This window comes from Sylvia atricapilla, chromosome 8, assembly GCF_009819655.1.
Source record: "Sylvia atricapilla isolate bSylAtr1 chromosome 8, bSylAtr1.pri, whole genome shotgun sequence".
NCBI lineage: Eukaryota > Metazoa > Chordata > Aves > Passeriformes > Sylviidae > Sylvia > Sylvia atricapilla.
Window position 1 is genome coordinate 31,109,175 of NC_089147.1, and position 20,266 is coordinate 31,129,440.

The 20,266-nt window shown below is 50.2% G+C and overlaps 1 protein-coding gene across 1 annotated transcript; it reads right to left on the reverse strand.

Moving 5' to 3' along the window:
- Positions 1-8,259: 8,259 nt before the first annotated feature.
- On the reverse strand, positions 8,260-17,654 carry LOC136364579 (microsomal triglyceride transfer protein large subunit-like; the record flags this gene model as incomplete). The annotated part of the gene is made up of 17 exons (XM_066324532.1): positions 8,260-9,234; positions 9,482-9,652; positions 9,873-9,997; positions 10,290-10,517; positions 10,847-10,968; positions 11,667-11,764; positions 12,350-12,564; positions 12,663-12,875; positions 12,982-13,089; positions 13,497-13,662; positions 14,346-14,503; positions 14,691-14,844; positions 14,922-15,061; positions 15,875-15,991; positions 16,545-16,652; positions 17,126-17,269; positions 17,457-17,654. Coding segments are annotated over 17 exons (2,613 nt in total), but the record flags the coding sequence as incomplete, so codon positions are not given.
- Between the last annotated feature and the right edge of the window lie 2,612 nt (positions 17,655-20,266).

The following is a 20,266-nucleotide window of genomic DNA, read 5'->3' on the forward strand; positions in this document are numbered from 1 at the left end:
TTTCTCCCTCTTCCCTCCCTTTCTCCCTCTTCCCTCCCTTTCTCCCCATCTTCTTCCTCTTCCCAAATTTCCAGCGATGGTTTTCATGGGTGGTACTTCCAGGTTTGGGAACAAGCTGGCTCTGCACCCAGAAATTCCTGGGAAAACCACTCATTTCTCATGATTGCCCTTGCCCTCCCAGCCGTGCCATGGTGCTTTTTGACAGTGCCATGGGGAAAAAAAAAAAGGTGGAAAAGAGCCAAAAAAGCTGCAGGTAGACAGGCTGCTTCCTCCCAAGGTGCTAAAAAGATGTGGGAGGGGATGGCTTTAATGTTGCATTTTTCTTCCCCCTGCTCCAAGCAGCGACACAGGATGTGTTGGACAGGAGGGTCCTGGCTTAGTGGTTCAGCCCTGGAGCTTGGGGATAGCAATGAGAGCATCCTGGGAGTCTGGGGTGGGCAGGGAAACTGGAGGGAGGTGGTGAGGTGAAGAGAGGGGAGATGTGGGGAAATCCCAAACTGCTGCTCTGGGCTGACCCTGTTGGGGTGGAGAGTTTGGGAAACATGTCTGGGGGAAGGCAGAATGTGACAAGCACAGAGCTGCGTCTTGGAGGCAGGAGATGGTCCAGGAGATTCCAAAGTGAGCAATGAGAACCACAGGTCAAAGACCAAAAATTGATGTCAAAAATGCCCGTCACCTGGGGGTGATTTATTTTTTTTTTTTCTTGCCAATACTGCCCTTGGCCAGCCTTGAGCTGACACCAATGCCCAGCCTCCCCAGGATCATCAGCCTCATCCCTGCACCCTTGGACCCAGTGCCTGTGGGGCAGCAACAGCTTCCAGGGGGAAATGGGAGTGACTGGGAAGCCAGGAGTGGATTTGAGGGGCAGTTAGAAGGAGAGGAGAGAGACGAAGATTCATCTGCATCTCTCGTTGATTGGGAAGGGGTGGAAAGGGGGTGGTTAATGCCATTACAAATTATTGTGCCAAGTACTAAACGTCTGCACAGCACTTTAGGAGCCTTGGGCTGCCCTCTCCTTGCTGGGTGTTGGGCCAGCTCTGGGCACAGGGTTTGCCTTGACAAGTTTCAGTCCTCCAAAACCTCCCAAAAAAGGTGTGTCCATGAGGGGGCTTCCGTGGTTTTGGTACTTAGAGCATCTCTGGGTGCAGTGGCAGGGGAAGGTGGGCATCTGTGGGGGAGGAAGTTTTGGGAACGGGGAGGTGGAGTCCCAGGAAGGCAAGGCTTGGCACACAGACCAGTTTGGCATTGCAGAGTGGGATGTCCTTGGGAGAACATGTGTGTTGTGGGTGCATCCGCTGGCCCTGAGGCTCCTGCTTCCCTGTATCCAAGGAGTAGAATGTGGCATCCCTAGGGACTGTGTTTGTAAGCTCTGCAGGTATCCAGGACTTGCTGGTGAGGTGACTTTCCTGATCTGGCATGGATTGTGACAGGGTTGAGGTATTTGTTTTGACTGAAATGGATGGAGACCCCTCTGCAATCCTGATGTTTTAAGCGTTGGACTCTGCATTGCTCCCCTGGTGCTTCCCAACACCCTCCTGCTGCCAAGTCACAGCTAGACGAGCATTTTTCCAACTCCTCTTAAAGCATCTGAGGCTGGCTGTCCCCAGCCTCCTGGGTGCTGCTGTTTGGCATTAGGTGGGCGTCCCAAAACATGGAACCAAGTCCCCCATCTGTCTGAGCCACACAGCTGGCACATCTCGTGAGAGTGGGCACATGGAGGGTGCCTGTGGAGTGCCCAGATCCAGAACATGCAGGTATCGGTATCCACAGGGAATCCTGTGGGGATAACCAGGGTGGGATTCATCCCTTGCACTGCTGCCACCACCACCGTGCCCCTTGCCAGCCCCTCCATGGGAGTGCCAGTGTTTATTTATTGTGCCAAAGAGAACGCTTTGTTTGCTCTCCAAAGGAGCATAACAAAAAGACCTCCTTTCCCCCCCTCCCCCCCAAAAATGGGCTGTGATGTCCTTCCCCTGAAATTCCCACCCCTCCCTCCCGTGCTGGCCTAGGCTTTGGTGCTTTATTGCATAAGGAATATTTGCAGTGGTTCCTCGCTGCACCTCGGGGGAGAGCTGGGGCTCAGGACTGACCCAGCTCCTTGCACCCACTCTCTGGGGGGAGTTTGGGCAGGGAATGCTGACCCTGACCTCAGGCGGAGAGCTGGGGGAGGTGTAAAGCAGGGTGTGATGACCTCCCCCCAACCTGCTGTGGGTGCTCTGGGGTGGTGATGCTGCAGGGCTGGCACCCAGCACTGCACATTTCATGGGATCTTGGAATGGTTTGGGTTGGAAGAAACTGCAAAGCTCATTTGGTTCCAGCCCTCCTGCCATGGGCAGGGGCACCTTCCACTAGACCAGGTTGCTCCAAGCCCCATCCTGGCCTCAAACTCTTCCAGGGATGGGCAGTTTATTCCAGCTAAAGGCAGGCTGAGCTTGGGTGGCTTTGTCCTGTCTCTGGTCCTGTCTCCAGGAGGAGAGGATGACTCTGGTCCCCTGCACCCTCCTAAGCCAGGTGGATGAATGGAATCATTCCTGTGCTGTAACCTTGTTCAGTGTTACCATGATGTATAAAGTTTTGTACATATGAGATTCAGAGCTTTTTAACTTTTAATATTTATTAATTTTGTTGGGTTCCTTTTTTTTTTTTTTGAACTCTAACATAATGTAAATAAATAAATAAATCCACATAAAAATCTCTTGCTGTTGATCTATTTTGGGGATGTGTGGAGGGGGACATAGGAGCATGACCCATGTGTGATTGTTGAGATGGATTTACTTTATGTTATTTATTTCAACCCAGTCCCTACTCTATCAGCCAGAATTCACATTGCTGTTTTGAGGAGGAAGAAAATGTCTATATATATACATATATAGATACAAACACATAAATAGTTTAGCCAGTGCAAAAATAAATGTTGCTGTATTACTGGATCAGGCCAAAAAGAGCCCCTGATGCCATGGCCAGGTAAAAACTGTAAAGTTGTTCTCAGAGGGGCATTCCTCACCTAAGCTTTAGGTGGTTTAAAGTCCTTGGCCCTCTAAAAGCCCCGAGTCGTGTTGGTGTAAAAAACCAGAGTCCTCAAGGTCTGTTTTTAGGTTTCTCGTGTTGTTTATTATTTGATATCACAGAATTTTCTCTGCTCCCAGCTGAGGTCTGGACAGCAGCTGGGACACGAGGCGACTGCCCCACAGATGGGATGTCCCCTAACATTTATACAGATAACTACCTATTGGTTATTTACTATTTTGTGCCAATGCCCAGTGCCCACACTAAAAGTGACATTTCTACCTTGCTCCAATCCACTCTAACTACTTTGTGCCATCACCACCCCAAAAGATGGAGGACGAGGAAGAAGGAGAAGTACATGAGGTACCACCAAATTCCACCATTTTGTCCCCATTTACTCCTATTCTATAAACTCTAAAACTACTGAATTCTGTATCATCTACTGTACTAAACTACTGTTTTCACATCCTGTTTTACATGGTTTGTAATTCCTTTTGCAATGTTGGACGCTTTCCCCATGGATTAAAATCAAACCCGGTGTTTTCCTGGGCTTTGTGCCAAGGTCTCCAAGCCCCCTGGACCAGCTCCACACCCCCCTGTCCAGGGCTCAAATTCCCTTCCTCGGGTCTCAGGCCATCCAAGGGGATGTCCTGGACTCCAACAAGTTGTGAAATTATGGTAGGGATGAGGCCAGAGAAGAAGTGTGAGGGTGTGTTTTGGTAGCCTGCCTTTTCCTGTTTGACGCCAAAACCCAGTTCCTGTTGCTGGAGTTTTTAGGCAATCTCTCATACGATGTTTGGTGCTCAGGGTTCTGCTTATTGGGTGCACAACTGCTGGGGGCAGTGAGCCCCCAGAATCACAGAATCCTGGAATGATTTGGGTTAGGAGGGACCTTAGAGCTCCTCTCATTCCAATTCCCTGCTGTGTGCAGGGACATCCTCAACCAGACCGGGTTGCTCCAAGCCTGGAGGATGACACCTGACGATAGGACCACACTGCCAGACAGCAGCTGGGAACAAGGAATGCTCAAGGACAAGGCAAGGGAATGGCCAGGCTGCCCTCTGAAGGACCACTCCCTGCCTTGCTTCCTGCCCTTTGCACAGCTGGGAGGGGACACTTAAGCACTTGAGTGGTCCCCAGTGCCCCTTTTTATCAAGGACCATGGTGGCCATGGCAGACTGGTGACACTTGTGTGGGAGGGAGATGAGAACAAGGTGGCTTTCCCCTCAGGATGCGTGGGAGCTGCTCTAGAGCCACGCTCACACGGAATGGTGCTTGCTGTGGAACGTCACAGGTGTGGTGGTGGTGGAGATTGACGCTGCTGTAACCCCTCAAAAAAGGCTTTGTTTTCCTCTTTCCTGCTTTACACCTTCTAAAATGTCTCCTGCAGATCTCTGGTTCTCAGAGTGATGGTGGAACCACAATGTCTTTTGGCATGAAGTCGCTCAGTCCTTCCCCTTGTGTCTTTAATGGCCCTTCTAAAAAGTTTAACACTACCAGGTCATTCCTTAAAATCCACACTGGATTCCTCTGGATCTTTGCTGTGCCTTGCTTTTTCAAGTGCTTTGAAAACCCTGCTTGGATTTTACCATGGAAAAACTCTTCCACCTGTCTGTTGGGTGCTTCCCTTCCACACGGCATCACTACACCTCATCACACCTTCAGGTTTTTAAGCTGCACCAGCCACAATATTTGGTCAAGGAGAGATTTGGGGGTTTATAAGAGGTAGGAGAGACTTCAGGGCTTGCAACTGGTGTGGTTGTGGCTTCTCTTGCTGGGATGGCCAGGCCAGGCCAGGTTGGATGGGCCTTGGAGCAACTTGGTCTGGTGGAGGATGTCCTGCCCATGTGTTGTGGTTTGAAAACAAACCAAGTGAGAGGCTTCAAGTCAGAAATACAATTTAATGAGAAGAAAAGGAAATAAAATAAAATAATTGCAACAATACAAAAAGAGAAAACCACTGACAGAGTCAGAATACTGAGTCAGAACCTGATCAGGGTGATGGAAGCAGTCCAGGCGATGTGGTCTTCCTGAAGCAGTGATCTCATAGAAAGGTCTGGCAGCTCTGGTCCTTTGAGAATCCAGTGGGTGAAGGCTGCTTCTACTGTCCCAAATCCCAGCTTATATCCAGGTGAGAATGCTTGGCTCCTCCCCATGGGTGGAGCATCTCACAATGGGATGATGAGTCATCCAGGAGGTCCTTGATGGCCCATTAAACAGAGATAATTCCCGAAGGGAGTTATCTCTGAGTCATGCACAAGGCATTGATGGGCCATTAACTGAAGATGGTGATAGAATACAGCCTGAACTACAACCCAGGACACCATGGCAGGGGGTGGAATGAGAGGAGCTTTAAAACCCCTTCCAACCCAAACCAGTCAGGAATTCTATGGTTCTGTGAGATGGGGCAGAGCAGGTGCTTGTCCCCATCATCCCCATGGGAACTCAGATTATGGCTGTGCCTCCAAACACCTTCTCCACTGCTAGTTTTCCTACAGCAAGTATTGCACCCCTTCAATACTCACACTCTTGGCCAGGATGGAGTGGGTGGAACGATTTTGTAGGAAAACTTTGGCTTTCTTTCCCACGGCTTTTGCCAAAGGGTTTTATCTCAGCTGTGGAGCCTTGCTGGCTCAGCTCAGCCATTTCCCAGGCTCCCTGCCCAACTCACCAGCCCTGGCCCTAAGCCTTTTCCCCCAGCTTTTCCTGCAGGGATCTACTCATGGCACAGCTGCTGTGGTTTGCCCAGCTATGTACCATTGCAGCTTCCCAGCTTTCTCCCTGCATTCCTGATTGCTGGGCAGGTTATGACATCCACCCTGCCAGTTGCTGCTCCTTGGATGCTCCAGACTGCTCCAGACTGATTCTAGGGCACTGTGGCTCTCAGATAAACGTGTGCATGTCCCAGGAAAGTCTTGCAGGGGTCCTGGTGTGATGTGCATGTCCCAAGACAGCTGCCAGCTCTGCAGTGGAGGTCTGGGATGTGCAGCTGCAGCTTTATGTGAGGTTTGCTGTTGTTAGTTTGGTGCTGGGATTTTCACTGACGCTTTGGTGAATTATAAATTGGGGTGGGGATGATTTTTTGTGGAGTTTGGGGAGTCTCTGGGGCCCAGCAGCCAGGAAATGGAATTCCTTGTATTGCAGGCTGCCTACAAAGGAGAAAGCAGTGGCTGATCAGAGCTCTGTCCCAGCACTTCAGAATTGCCTCTGCACTAAATTCCCAAGGGAAACAAATCCTCACTGTTCTTTCAGATGAATTCCCTCACTTTGGGGCAGTGTTTCTCATGGTAGTTTTGTCTCTGCCGCCAGCTGGAATAGACAGGCAGATAATGTTTTATCTCCCCATTTTGGTGAGTGGTGTCCATGTGCTCTCCTGAAGGGCTCTATGGGATGTCCTGGCAACAGAGCGACTTGCAGGGGCAGAGAAAACATGGAAAACCGCTTGTGCTGTCAAACCTGGAGGCCAGGAGAGGACGGCATTGGCACCCAAAACCCAGATCAGAAGAGTGAGGGGATGCCAAGGGTCAGCCCTGGAGGTCCCTCGACCTCGTGTGCCGCTTGTGGGATGTTATAAATTACTATTATAAAGTTGGCTTTTCGCAAGATGTGTGCTATATGATTAATAACTTTGTGGTAAGGATATAAGTTTTGATTTCTGCTGTTAGTAAAGAAAATTAGGCATAGTGGTAGTAGTGATACAGTACGCTGAAACTGTGTTTGGCTGGGATAGCATCCAGTGAAGATGTAAAGAAGACTCTGCTATTGATACACCAGCTATCAGCATCTCCCATCTGAAGAAAGCACGGACCAAGGCCCAATCTGGAGGTGATGATGAAGACACAGCCAAGAAACATAAATGCTCTAAAAAGGTGGACCCAAGGAGGGGCCATGCAAAACAGTCCCTGGATTATGGAAACTAGTTTATGGAAAAATATGAATATTCAACAGACTGATAAAACAGAAAGCGTGTTTAAAGAAAGCCTGTGAAATAGCAAAATGTGGACTTGGCTAAATGCCAAGTCACCCGGCTGGCCGTACTTTGCTTTTTTTTCTTATCTCCTAATTGTCTTATCTTTTTTTTTTTTTTTTTTTTTTTTTTTTTTTTTTTTTTTTTTTTTTTTTTTTAATTTAAAACCTATTTCTTAAAATCTACCAAAAAGTGAATCTCGTTTTTCACACGGGACATCCCTGGGGAGCCGGAGCGGAGGGGTTTGATCCCGATCTCTCCATCGGGTCTGGCTGCAGCCGCTGGAGGTCACTGCTGATCCGCAGCTCCGCGTAGGGAGCCACTCCTGGAGAGGCGGCAGGAGCTCCATCTGTGACATTCCAGGGACAGGGACCGTGGATGTCCTGGGGGTCGTCACCAGCAGTCACCTCTGGCACTCCAACCCCGCCTGATTGTCCCTTTCCCCTGCCGCTGGATGAAATGACTCTTCGGGAGGCTGAGGGAGCTGGGAAAGGGGCTGAGCCTGGAGCAAAGGAGGCTCAGGGGGGACCTTGTGGCTCTGCACAAGTCCCTGCCAGGAGGGGACAGCCAGGGGGGGTCGGGCTCTGCTGCCAGGGAACAGGGACAGGACAAGGGCAAACGGCCTCAGGCTGGGCCAGGGGAGGCTGGAAATGAGGAAAAAAATGTTACATGGAGAGGGCTGTCAAGCGCTGGAACAGACTGCTCTGGGCAGTGGTGGAGTCACCATCCCTGCAAGGATAAAGCACATCCAGGTCCCTTTCTGCCCACTTAATCTGAGGTGACTCCATTTCAGCTCTGTGGGCATAGTGTCACCTTTACTGGGGGTCTGGGGCTGAAAGGTCCCTTCTGGGAGGGTTTGGAGCCATTGCCAAGGACATGGGAGACTTCACCAAAAGGCCCATGTTCCTTCATTGCTTTTGCTGCTTGAGCATCTAACCAGGACTGGGAGGGGAAAAAAAAGAAAAATCATTGGAAGGGCTTGGAAAATTTCAGGCTTCAGTGGCTCAGCAGGACAGCAAAGCTTTCAGCAGCAATGCAAATAGGTAAAATCCCTATTCAAATGTCCTCACCCCTTCCAAAGGGTGGAAACACATTCCAATCCCAGCTATAGCAATATTCCAATATTCCAATCCCTCTGACAGCACAAGTATTCTCTGGGACTAGAAGTTCAGCTGATTTGGGTAAATATCAGCTGAATGACATATCCATCAGCCTTTGTCAGTCTCTAGAGGAGGAGAAAGAGGAAAGGGAGCACCCTAAATACAGAGATAGAAAGCAGGAAGTGCCTCTGGAAAGTGCCTCTCCCTTCTTCCCATCCACGTGTCCAGGAAGTTAAGAGTCAGAGATAATGTAAAAATGCATGGCATTTATTTCTGTACATAACCAAAGCATTTGTAATTGGTGTCTTTCTCCAGATGGAACACCAGGCAAGTTTCCTCCACTAAACCAGGAGACTCAGAGCTAACATATCAGGCTCATAATTAAAAAAATATACACTCTATATCCCTCTTTTCTTTCCTAAAAAGCTTGTTTCGTAGCACACACACACACACACACAAAAAAAAAAAAAGGGCTAAAAAAACCTTCCAAAGCACATTATTATCAGGAAGGAATGGAGAAAGGCTGCTTTTTCCTCACCAGCTTCCCTGCAGTGCTGGAGATGTTAGGTGGTGGTAGATGATAACAATTCAGTTTGGGAGGACAACCTCCCAGCCAAGGAAGGTCATTTATCCCCTCCACTGGGGACTTCCAGCTGGCTGCAGATGTGTCCCCTCCTGACAGCTTTGATACATGGGGGGAAAACACAGCATTTTGGGATGCAGTCTTCCAGGAGGGTTTCTTGGGCTCTCAGAAACTCATTCACTTGAAATGTGAGTTGAATTAGACTGTTTTTCATGAGGAAAAGCTTGGCTTCCAGCAAGGCCCTTCCTCATGAAGGGGAGGAGTCCAGGAGGGGGAAATCTCAGCCTTTGGGGTGTAAGGGCAGGTTTGGAGGCAAGGGGTGTGTCTGTTCTTCAGCAGTTCCTCCTGTGGTCCCTTCTGATGTCCTTATTGCAGCATTTTTCTAATGCAAGGGTAGTTGTGGAGGAGAATCCCCAAGTGCTGTGACTCCTTATTCTTTCTCTGCAGTCAGCAGGAGGTTGCAGACCTTGGAATTGGTTTGGTGCAAGGCAAATTCCCTCCCGGGCACGGTGCCACGCCGGCCCTTCCGAGCAGTGCTGCTCTGGCTGCCAGCAGACTGGGCAACTGTGAAGACTTCTCTGGGGGACAAAGTGACAGCAGGAGGGTCAGGAGGCTGTGGGGGTGATGGAATCTCATCCTTCTCCTCCCAGACCAGTCACCATCTCCTAATGCTTCCACCCATACCAGGAACTTGTGGTGCCCTTCCCTCACCCCAACCAGCTCCGATCCAATGAGTGCAACCATTAATCCTCTCCTCTTCCCAAGAAGTCCTCCTTTATCTCAAGCCCACCAGGATGGTTCTATCTGGCTGTACCCAGGGACTACCTGTATGGGACCTGTTCTTCTCTCAGCTGCAGGCACATAAGCACGGGGCTGCTGGAAAACCTCAGCTTGGTGTCGAAGAGGATCGAGGTCTCCACCTCTGTCTGGCTCCTCAGGGTGGCTTGGAGGAAAGGAGAATCCAGTTCTGCCTGGAAATCCATGGCAAGGCTTCCGCTGGGACAGAGAAGCATGTAGGGTCTGGTCACAGAGCAACGCCTTGCACTGGGCACCAAACTCCATAAACACCCTAATTAGAGGTCTGGCCATGGAAAAAGTGTCTGTGACCACTAGGAAAGGCTGGACCCACCAGGAGAAGAGCAGGGAGCTGTGGAAATCCACCCTCACCCCCCAGGTATTCCCATTCCCAGAGCCAAGCTGTCTCCAGCCCGTTCACCTCGCAGTGACGCCGGTTTTCAGCTCCTGCTCCCAAATGCTCACGTCCACGTCAGCTGAAATGTCCAGCCCCAGCCCACCCTGGAGTTTGACGGTCACTTGGAGGCCAGACTGCAGAGGGATGACCTGGAAGATGGAAAAGGCAGAGCTCCCTGTGACCAGGCTCCTGGATGAGTGGCTGGCACCGGCAGGGCCTTGTGGCTGCTGGGAATGTCTGTCCCAACCCTGTAGCTGGTCCTGCAAGGGTCTCCCATGGCAGAACAGTCCATCCCAATGCTTTAAAAACCGCAGGACACATCTGGCAGTGCCACCCTGCTCTTAGACCTGTATCCGTGGTGTGTAACACCCACAGGCTCAGTTCACTAGATTCACTGGGATGTGTGTGGAAACAGGTCACTGCTTCCCCCCCATCCAGCACCTGGTGATGGTCCATCAGCAGCAGGTTCCCTCTGACCACGCTGGTGGGCTCTCCACTGCTCAGCAGGACCTTGGCCATAAGGTCTGTGTAGCCCTGGAAGAAGACGACCGGCCGCAACTGGACGTCAAAGAAGGTGGCTGACATCCCAGCCATGAGCTCGGGCTCCTCTTCCCCCTCTGAGAGATTTTCTCCCATCATGGACTCCATCCCTTGTGCTTCAAAGGTGATCTGGAAGACAGAAGAGAAGGGGCCCTTTGGAGCAGGACACTAGTGATGGAGTGACTTGGATGAGGCATCCAAGCCATCCCTGAGGGATCAGTGTTGTGTCCTCTGGTTTTTTGGGTAGTAGGGTCGGTAGTAGCAGCTCCCTTCTCCAGAGCAGCAGTGTCTGGTTTCATACAGGTGATTTGGGAATTTGCCTGTTTCTGATACAGGATGTGCTGAGCACAGAGGTGAAGCACCACAAGGAGGCTAAGAGGGGACACAGGCACAGCAGTGGCCCCACTGGGCTGGTGCTGTCACTGCCCTCCAGCCCCCAGCCCCTCTCCTGCCAGCACCTGAGCTGCACGAAGCCGCTGGCCATGGCTGAGCAGGGAGAAGTCAGAGATGCTCTTCCTCAGGTATCCACCCTCCAAAAACAGCAGGTCCAGCCCGAAAGTGGAAGTCAGGTCCTGGGTGACTGAAAGGCAGAGAGATGCCCATCAACACCGCTGGGTGTCTGCTGGAAGAGGGGTTGTAACAGGATGATTTTAAGGCCCCTTCCAACCCCAACTGTGGTACCATTCTGCATCTTCTTTTTTCGTTCTTGCAATACTCAAACGATTTAGCATTGCAAGATTGGTTTTTTTTTTTTCTCCCTGGCCATTCACCTTCACTGACCCTCTGCAAGGCAAGACTGAGCTAATTGGAAGAGGGACAGAACTGAGAGCTGAGGGGCAAAGAATTCAGCAGATATTTAGCAAGTGCTGCTTTTTGCAGTCTCTGAAGTTTGATTCTTTCTTTTAAACCTCAGTATAAGAATCCTCCTCTTTAAAAGTCTTTTAAAAAATGCTAAAGGAAGTGAGGAATGGAGTGAAGTATCTTGACTTTTAGGGAAAGCACAGAAACTGTCATCAGCAGTCTGCTATTGATTTCATCTAGAGCTGAAGCTCCTCCTTCAAACCAGCAGGATTTGAGACAAGTATGTGTTAGAGAAAGGTACATTCATATCTCAGGTGGTGGCAGCCAGCTGGTGCTGGAGGACATTCTCAGAAACCTTCCCTGAGATTTTAGGGCATTCTGTAGACCTGGATCCTCCTCTGAAAGCTGCCTTTTCCCACCAACCCCTCCTTTAACCCTCTGAGGGAGCCACGGGACCCATGTCCTCCATGCTGTCACCTGTCAGAGGTCCTGAGAAAGAAGAGGAGGTGCCAGCTTTAGAGAAGAAGTTGTAATTATTTATCCGCTGGTCTCCCATGATGTCTTTCATTATCTTCCTGGAAAAGAGAGGGAAAGGATATGTCAGCCCTGGGAGGGACGGAAGGGAGAAGATCAATGGTCACTACAGAAGGAAATACAATTCGCCAAAGTATTTCTCATGGTTGCTGACTGCCTAGAGCAGTATGAGTAAAAAATGAAAGTGTTAGTCAGGAACTATCCTGGAATTTCCTATTCCTCTGGCTTATTAGGATAGACCAGGCAGATATTTTTGTGCAGCTTTTGCTTAGCTCTGAAAATTGTGAGTGCTTGGTTTGTTCTGGGCAGACAGGAAGATTAATGCAGCTGCAAACTGTGCACTGCTCTGGGAGCCAGAGCTTTGACCTCCAGGGACTCTGCAGAAACCACAGCCCTGGGTCCCGCTGCCATGGGGCAAGATCACAAGGAACCCCAAGTTTCCCCTGGCTCTGTGACATCTGCACCCCTTTTGTTACTCCAGAATGCCCAGGCAGCCCCCATGAAGTGATGCTAGCACAGTTTAAAAGACATGTTGGTCCAAAGCCCACAGCTGGACTGTGGAGGAGGAGGAGAAAAAGGTGATGTAGAGCAGAGGGGAAAAATGCACCCATCCCCTCAAGCCCCACTTTGCCAGGTGGTGGTGGCCACGCAGGCTGTTCTGGACTTTCAGCAGCAGGAAGGTGGCCATCTCTGTCTCCATCTCGCTGGTGGCCAGCAGGATGTTGATGACATCCATGGACAAGGGGTGGTTATCCAGGAGGATTTCTGCAGCGGCCAGGCGACAGGTTTTGTCATAATTCTTCCTCTTCTGGTGGAAAATCCTCCTCATCGCTCGCTTCACCTGATGAGAAGGGGTAATTAACAGAGTGCAAATTCACCCCTGCAGCTTGGCTTTAAGTGGGGAGGGAAGCACCAAGCCTTGGCACCTTTCTCTCGTACCTTGCTGGAGATGTGGGGAGCAGGGAATCGCTGCAGGGCAGAGGTGGCCGCGGCTGTGACAGCCGTGGGACCGTCCTCGGCGTGCTCCAGGAGGGTGGGGATGGTCTCAGGGAGCATGGCATTCCCCAGGGCCAGCAGGTAAATGACCACCTCAGCCTCCTCCTCGGCACCTCTGAGCCCCCTGAGGATGGTTTCCACCCCACGCTCCACCACCTGCTCAGGATTTGCAGGAGGTGAGGGGCAGGAGGTATTCTGGGCATCCCTGGAATTGGGGGGGCAGTCCCAAAAAGCCAAGTGTGAGGGATTGCAGAGGACCCACCTGCAGCCCACAAAGCTGCTGCTGGCACAGCTTGCCCACCAGAGAGCCCACAGCAACTATCCCTGTCTCCCAGATATCAGGTGCCAGCTGCTTCCCATCCAGCTTGTCCTGGGAATCAGGAAAAGGGGTAGTAGGAAACAAGAACAACGAAATGAAGAGGAAAAAGAGAAGGAGTATGCTTTACCTCTTATGTCAAAGTGTTTCTTAAGCAAGTAAGGAAAAACTAGTTCTTACCTGCCTTGAAGGAGGCCATGCATGATTGAATTGGATAAAATGCTGTGGCTCTAAATTAAGATTTTATTATCTCTAATGCATTGATACAAAACATCTTCTGCTGAATTTTTTCCTCTGAGGAGCATCTGCTCCCATCACCAGTGTCCCATTAAATGCACATAAAACAACCCCATGAGCAGGAAAACCAATTTCTACAGAAACATTTTCCTTTTTCCATGGTGTGTGGATCCATTCCAGATGCAGGACCCTCGGGGAAGAGAGACAGAGATGTCCATACTCACTAAGACAAGGTGGAGAAGCTCTCCTGAAGGCCGGGGAGAGAAAGTTGTGGCAAAGAGAAACTTCTCCAAGAGGGACTTGGGCTCCTTGCTGAAATTCAGGAAGTCTGAGAGAGCTGCCAAGGAAGCCACCGACTGTGTGGCCACTGCTGCCTCCACGAGGAAGGGGCTGGAGCAGGAAGAGGGAAGTCACCAGTGGCATAGCCACAAAAACCATACAGTGATTGGACAGGACAGTGAAACTCCCCAGGTTTGGGCCCGGACTATCAGACCCCTTCAAGTTTCCTTGGGACTCAGCCCGACGGTGACTTAAATGGAGCTTTGATCCAGTTGTCTGAAAAGTAATTTTAATAACACGAAAACAACAAGCAATGAGGCGTCCACTGTATTGGATCGAACTGGATCAAGGCAGTACAAGGGGCAAAAGGCACAAAGGCAGAGTCCAGGGGCAGAGGGGTAGTTCTACACCTTGGTGTGGGAGTTAACATGGGGTCTGAGGGAAGGGTTCCAATGGGGGACAGCGATTAAAATTATTAAAATTCTTGCACCAAAAATCAACCTATGACAACACAAAGAACTGAGAACTTTCTAGTAACAATTAGCATAGAGAGCATGTCAATCAGCCTTCTGCTTATGGTACTAAGAATCGAGTTTCCCAAGGCATTTTTCCAGGGTTCTCTTTTCCTGTGGAAAGTGCTCTCTACAGGACAGGCGTTAGGACAAAACAGAGAACACTGCCACTAGTCAGAATGGCTGCCTGGACTAGAGACGGTGCAGAGAGCAGCACCAACTGGCCCTGACTGTCTTGTCCAGCACTCAGAATTTTGGAGAGATGGTGCCAGGGATTCTCACCGCATCTCCTCGGGCGCTCTCCTCAGCAGCTGCAGGACATCCCTCTTCTTGGCACCACGCAGCATCTGGATGAACCTCTGGAACTGCCAGGCTGTCGCCACCTTAGAGGTGTCTGTTCTGATCCTCTGCCTGTCAAAAGCCTTCAGGAAGGCTCTCAGCTGCAAAGGGGAGGTTTGTTAGGTGGGATTTTGCCACTTTTCCCATGTTATCATAGGACAACGCGTACTCCAAAGCAACAGTAACCGGCCCCTCCAAAAGCACCACTGGGGTTTAACCCCAAATCCTACAAATGTGCAGCTTGAGGGAGAGCCCCTGGTGAGTTTTGAGGTGGGTAGCATCACTGACCGACGGGCAGTGGGTGCAGACCCTCCTGAAGGGCAGGCTGGCCATGCCCAGGGGCTGGGGCCGTGCCTCCATGCCAGCCAGCACATCCTTAAGGCTTTGTCCAGACACCTCTGCCGGCCCAGGCATTGCAGGAGACACCAGCTGGAGCTGCTGCCTGTGAAGGGAGAAATAGTCAATGGAAAGTTTTGTGATTTCCACCCTCCACGGCCAGTGGTTGGGATCATTGCTCACCTTGAAGTGATTTTGATGCCAGAGCAGGATCTCAGGGCTGGAGACACCGTGTGGCTTTCCTCTGCCAGGACTGACTGGAGCAGGTTGTCTTTCACCACATACTGACTTCTGCTGGAGGGCTGCCACTCGACTCCAAAAATCTTGGAAAAGGAAAAGCAAGGAGAAAAAAAAAATGCAACCTTTTTTCCCCACACCCTCGCCTCGGGAGATTTCTCTCTTTACATTAGCAGAGGAAGAACTTTCCGGTGCACAAAGTCACCTACTTCACTTGCAAGATGTAGGAAAGGAAAATCCTCTTCCCAGATGTGGGAGAAGGCAACAGCAGGTAAGGACCAGCAAGGGGATGCTCTCACCCGTGGCTGATGCAGGTAAACAGAGTGGTGACACCACGTGAACTTGCACAACAAAGTGGTGTTGAGAGCCCTGCCAGGGCTCCTGGGGTCTCCATGGGAATGCCCATTTTTATACTGAGTTCAGTAGAATTTGTGTATTTTATAAAACCTTAAATTTTGGTTATGGCAGGTATAAGTGCATTAAGACCCATGGGATTTCATCTGTTTTTGTCAGGGCTGAACACAGCTACTGCTTTAAGCAAAACAGAGTCCTGTGAAACTAACCCCCAATCCAATGAGTCTGAGACGTAAAAAACATCCCTGTATCTCCACCTTCCCAAGCAGGATCAGCTGACAGCTCAGAAGTGATAATAAGAGTGGGGATGGGGTGACCCAGAGCACCTCTACTACTCCACCCACCCTGACACCACAAGATCCTCCTGAGGGATGTTGGTGCATCCCAGTTTGAGGATGGCCCTAAGAGTCCCATCCCAAGCTGGTGCAGAAGGCTGAAGCCAGCTGGGAATGGGAATCCAAGCCCACCTGTGAAAAGATTTTGGGGGTAGCCCTGCTGTACTCAACGTGAGCTGAGCCCCCCCACAGTGAGAGCAATGGACTTGCTTTGTTTATGGAGGTGAATCCAGACTTTGGCTTTGAGCAGCTGAGGAGATCTTTGATCTTGGTGATGGAATGGTTGGACATGGTGTAGGTGACTTGGCAGCTCCCAGAGGCATCTTCCTGAAACACAAACAGGAGTGCCCGTGAGTATTAAATGATCCATGGAGAGGACAGACACAAAGGCCAACCTAATAAAGAGAACAGCACCTAAAATCTAGAAAGTGGGCCAAATCAGGGAGTGGTTGAATAGCTCCAAGTCCATCCTGGCATCTTTGCAAATTCAGGCTAACACCCCCAGCAGCATCTCTGTGACTGCATTTGGGGTTCTGAGGTTATTTCACGTTGTTCACAGGTCATTCTAGCTGGCTGGTGGCAAAGCAAATCCTGCTCAGTAGGAATGCTTGTGGAGTTTTTTCTCTGCTGTTCCCACTGTCCAGGGAAAGGGTATGATTTTGTAAATGTGCCTATTGCTGAAAACCAGCTTCTTTTATTTTAAGTTTTCTGCATTTCCAGGAGTCACCCTTGTTCACAGCCTGGTTAAAGCAGATTTTATCTGAATTTATCCTGAATTTTGCCCCCTCTCCTGAAGCTCGTGGGCTGGCTAGGCTCCGGGGCCAGCTCTCCCGGTGCATCCCTGGATTTTGGGCAGATGTGGCTTCAGCTCTGGACCTACCTCCACTGTGGTGCCAGCATGGGGCTGAAGCTGGAACAGACTGATGATGCCTCGCTTCAGGTTGGAGATCAGGATGTTTTCTGCTTCATTCCCATAGAAAGCTTTGACCTGGAAGGGCAGGAGGTGGTGCCTGGCTGAGAGGATGTCTCTGGGGTCCCTGCAGGCCCTCTGCTGCCTTCCCTGACAAAAGGGAACCTGAGAACACCCTGTAGACACCTGAGGAATGTCCTCAAGGAGGAACTTATTCCTCAGTAGCATGAGGTCTGTGGATGCAAGCCCACAAAATTTCCCTTTTCTTCCCACCCTGGAATTTCATAGCCTTATAGAAGGTCAGAAAGGAGCTTATATCCCATGGTTAGCACTGAAGAGCTTTAATATAGGATTTTGCAGCTCCAGCTGAGTCCTTGTGGAGGATGGGACTCCATGTAGGGTCCTACATTGGCCACTCTGTCCAGTTCCTTCTGCTCTGAAATCAGAGATTAAGCAGGAGCTCCTATGGGCTTCATAGCCAACAAAATTTAGGATAAGGACAGGAGTGCCTTGCAGAGGGCATGAACAAGCCCAGGAGGTGTCCAGCTGACCTTCCCACTGTTCCAGGAGATGAACACTGGCTGCTGAAGCTCTGCCTGTGCCTCTGGGCTCAGTGCAATCTCTACAGAGGCACCTCCAGTGCTGTCCTGGCTCCTCTCCTCTTCTGGCTGGTGTTTGGCCTTCAGGTCACGGATCTATGACAGCAGAAGATAGCAGAAAGCACTGACCAAGTGTCTGCTCTAAAGCTGGTGAGTATTTTACCTTCAGGCAGTGGATTTGGTCAGAGAGGTCATTTTTCAGCTGTCATGGGCTAGAAATGGAGGGGGTTGCACCTCCTGGGGAGTTTCCAGCAGGAATCCCTGGCTGTGCCTCCTCACACACCTGCACCTGGAGCAGTTCTTCCCCGCCTTGGTCCCTCCAGAGCCGGTGCAGGTGGATCAATGTCTCAGCCTGCAGCCGGGCTCCCCATGGCCATGGTGTGGATGTGTGCTGCAGCTGCACATCCAAGGTGTACCAGTACTGGTACAGGGTCCTGGGCTGGAAAGAAAGCAGCTGCAAATTCCCTGTGGAAAGATGGAAATGTTGAAGGTAAGCGGTCGTGGATCACCTCACTTCCCACAGCTGGAAACCTCCATCTCAGACTTGCAGGGGTGCTGATCACCTGGATCACTCCACCTCCTGGGAGTAGAAGTCCAGCTGATGGGAAGGTTTTCATGGGGAATTATTTGTGCCAGTGTTCTTCGGGCTGACAGCTGATTCCTGCTCGTGTTCCCAGCCCTGCCTTAAAAACAATGGCTGGAGCAGGGGCTCTGCTTGGGGACTTCAGGACTTTTAGAAATGCCAAAGAAACACACTTTCATCCTGAAGGGAAGTTTCCTGAGCATGCCCATGGACAGGAGTGATATCTCCAGTGCCTTTTCAGCACTGAGCATTAACTGGGGCACAATTAACATTTTTAGGGGAGAAAAGAAGCTGACTTCCTCGCATTATGAGTTTTCCATCAGAACTTTTAACTCCTAATTAAATCACTGTCTTTGTGCTAAGGCAAAATGAAGTTGGTGGGACAGCTTTAGATCAAAACTCTCTGCTTTAATCTTATTTCTCTAAAATTATTTGCAGTCCCTTCTCTTGATTATATAGAAGCATGACTGAAGGGGGGAGGGTTGCCTTTGCCACGATAAAAACAGTCAAATCTGTTTTCTGAAGTCACTTGCAATTCTCTTGCAAATTTGATAAACTTGCCGATGTGGCTTCTGAAACGTTTATAGCTTTGCTGCTTTTTCAACAAATGAATAAATGGAAATCCAGCTCAGTCCCTGGAGAGTTCCTCTGCGAGACAAACCGAAGAGTTTTTACAATTCTGCACCGTGTGCAGTTTAAAAAGCTCCAGCTCTCTGGTTTTCCTTAAGGTCCCCCCAAGGAAGGACTTCCACAATCCCCAGAATTTCCCAGCCTCAGGAGATGCTTATCCTGTTTGCAGTTTGCCAGTACCTGTTCTCTGCTTGGTTGCAGACTGGGAAGATAAGAGCTGGGAAGAGCATCTCACCTCTCCAGGCATCCAGACCCCGTCGAGTCCCTAGACCTAAATCAGCCCAAAGTCTCTCTTACCTTTTCCTGCTCTCAGGAGGGAAAAGCAAAGCAGGCAAAAGCTTCCCCAAACCGCCTGCGGATTCATGGTGAGCTCTGGGAGCTGGGCGGGAGACGGGGAAGGGAGGGGTGTGGGAGAGAGGGATCGTGCAACAAAAGTGGGCAAGAACAGCAGTGACAGGCGACGGGGCCCGACCTTCTCCCCATCCCCGCCTTACCCAAGAAAAGGCAAATAATTAAACCTTTGTACCAACCCCCAGCAGCCACAAAGGGTTTGGAAATCAGCTGAGGCTTGCCAAAGGCCGGCGGGAGGGGAGGAAAGCTGGGGAAAAAAGAGCTGCCAGAAGTATCGCGAGGTGGAGAAATTGCCAGTTTGTCCTGATATGGGAGGGGGATGCTCAGAAAGCTGCTCTGTCTTTTGGTGATCTCTCCCTTCCAATCATGGGATAGAAGATAGCTGCTTTCAAAAGAAAAGACCCAGAAGGGGGAAGGGGAGAAACAGCTTTTCCATCCTTTTAGTTGGAGATCGGGATTTGCAGCTCGGAGGCTCAAGTTACTTAAAGGGCCAGGCTGGAGGGGACAGGGAGAACTGCTACCCCCAGAAAGAAAGGGAAAAGGGCCTAAGAAATCCATCTCTAAATCCCTTGGCCCACTGACCATACAGTATTTTTTTAATGCACAAACTTTCTGAGTGCTGAGCTTAATTTTCTAAAGACACCAAAGTAAGTGGTGATGATGCAGCTCAGGGTCCTGGGAAGGCTTTTTGCTAAAAAGAATGGAGAGTGGGATAGGGGGACACTTAACGTGTCATTTTGGAAGTGATCTGCATATTACAGTGGGATCAAAACCCCAGGACTTTGGTGTTTTGGCATTTTCAAGGGCATGTCTCCCAGCTCTGCATCACCACTGGGCCTTTGGGCCACTACTGTGATCAGAAAATCAGGGCAGATCCAGCTGAGAGCAACCTGGGGAAACTCCAGTTATAGGTTTCCCATACATGGTGTCTTCACTTGGTCTTCTGGTGGTCTTTGTGGACAAATACCCCACACTTAGCTTGAAAAATATTCTTCTCTTTAGTATTTTTATTTAGATTTTATAGAATCATAGAATGGTTTGAGTTGGAAGGGACCTTAATGACCATTTTCTTCCAATCCTCTGTCATGAGCAGAGAAGCCCAGAGCAGCTGTGGCTGCCCCTGGATCCCTGGAAGTGTCCAAGGCCAGGCTGGACAGGACTTGGAGCATCCTGGGATAGTGGAAAGTGTCCCTGGCCAGGGCAGGGGGATTGGAACTGGATGATTTTTAAGGTTCCTTCCAACACAAACCATTTTATGGTTTCTGGGGGACTCTGTGCTCTGCAGTGCAATGTGAGAGCAAAGCACACCAGAGAATTAAAGTCCTGCTGAACACAAAAAGTTTTAGTTCTTTATCCAGGGTGGGGGAAAAAGGAAATATTTCAGAGTGAAGTGCTTGTGGAAGGTCTGAGCCCTGAAGGTAAGGTCCCAGAATGTTTGCTGGCTGCAGCTCAGTGCAGTACCTGGAAAGGCAAACATACACGGACTGTGAAAAAACCTGCTGATAAGGAGGCCTCAAAGTGGAACTGAA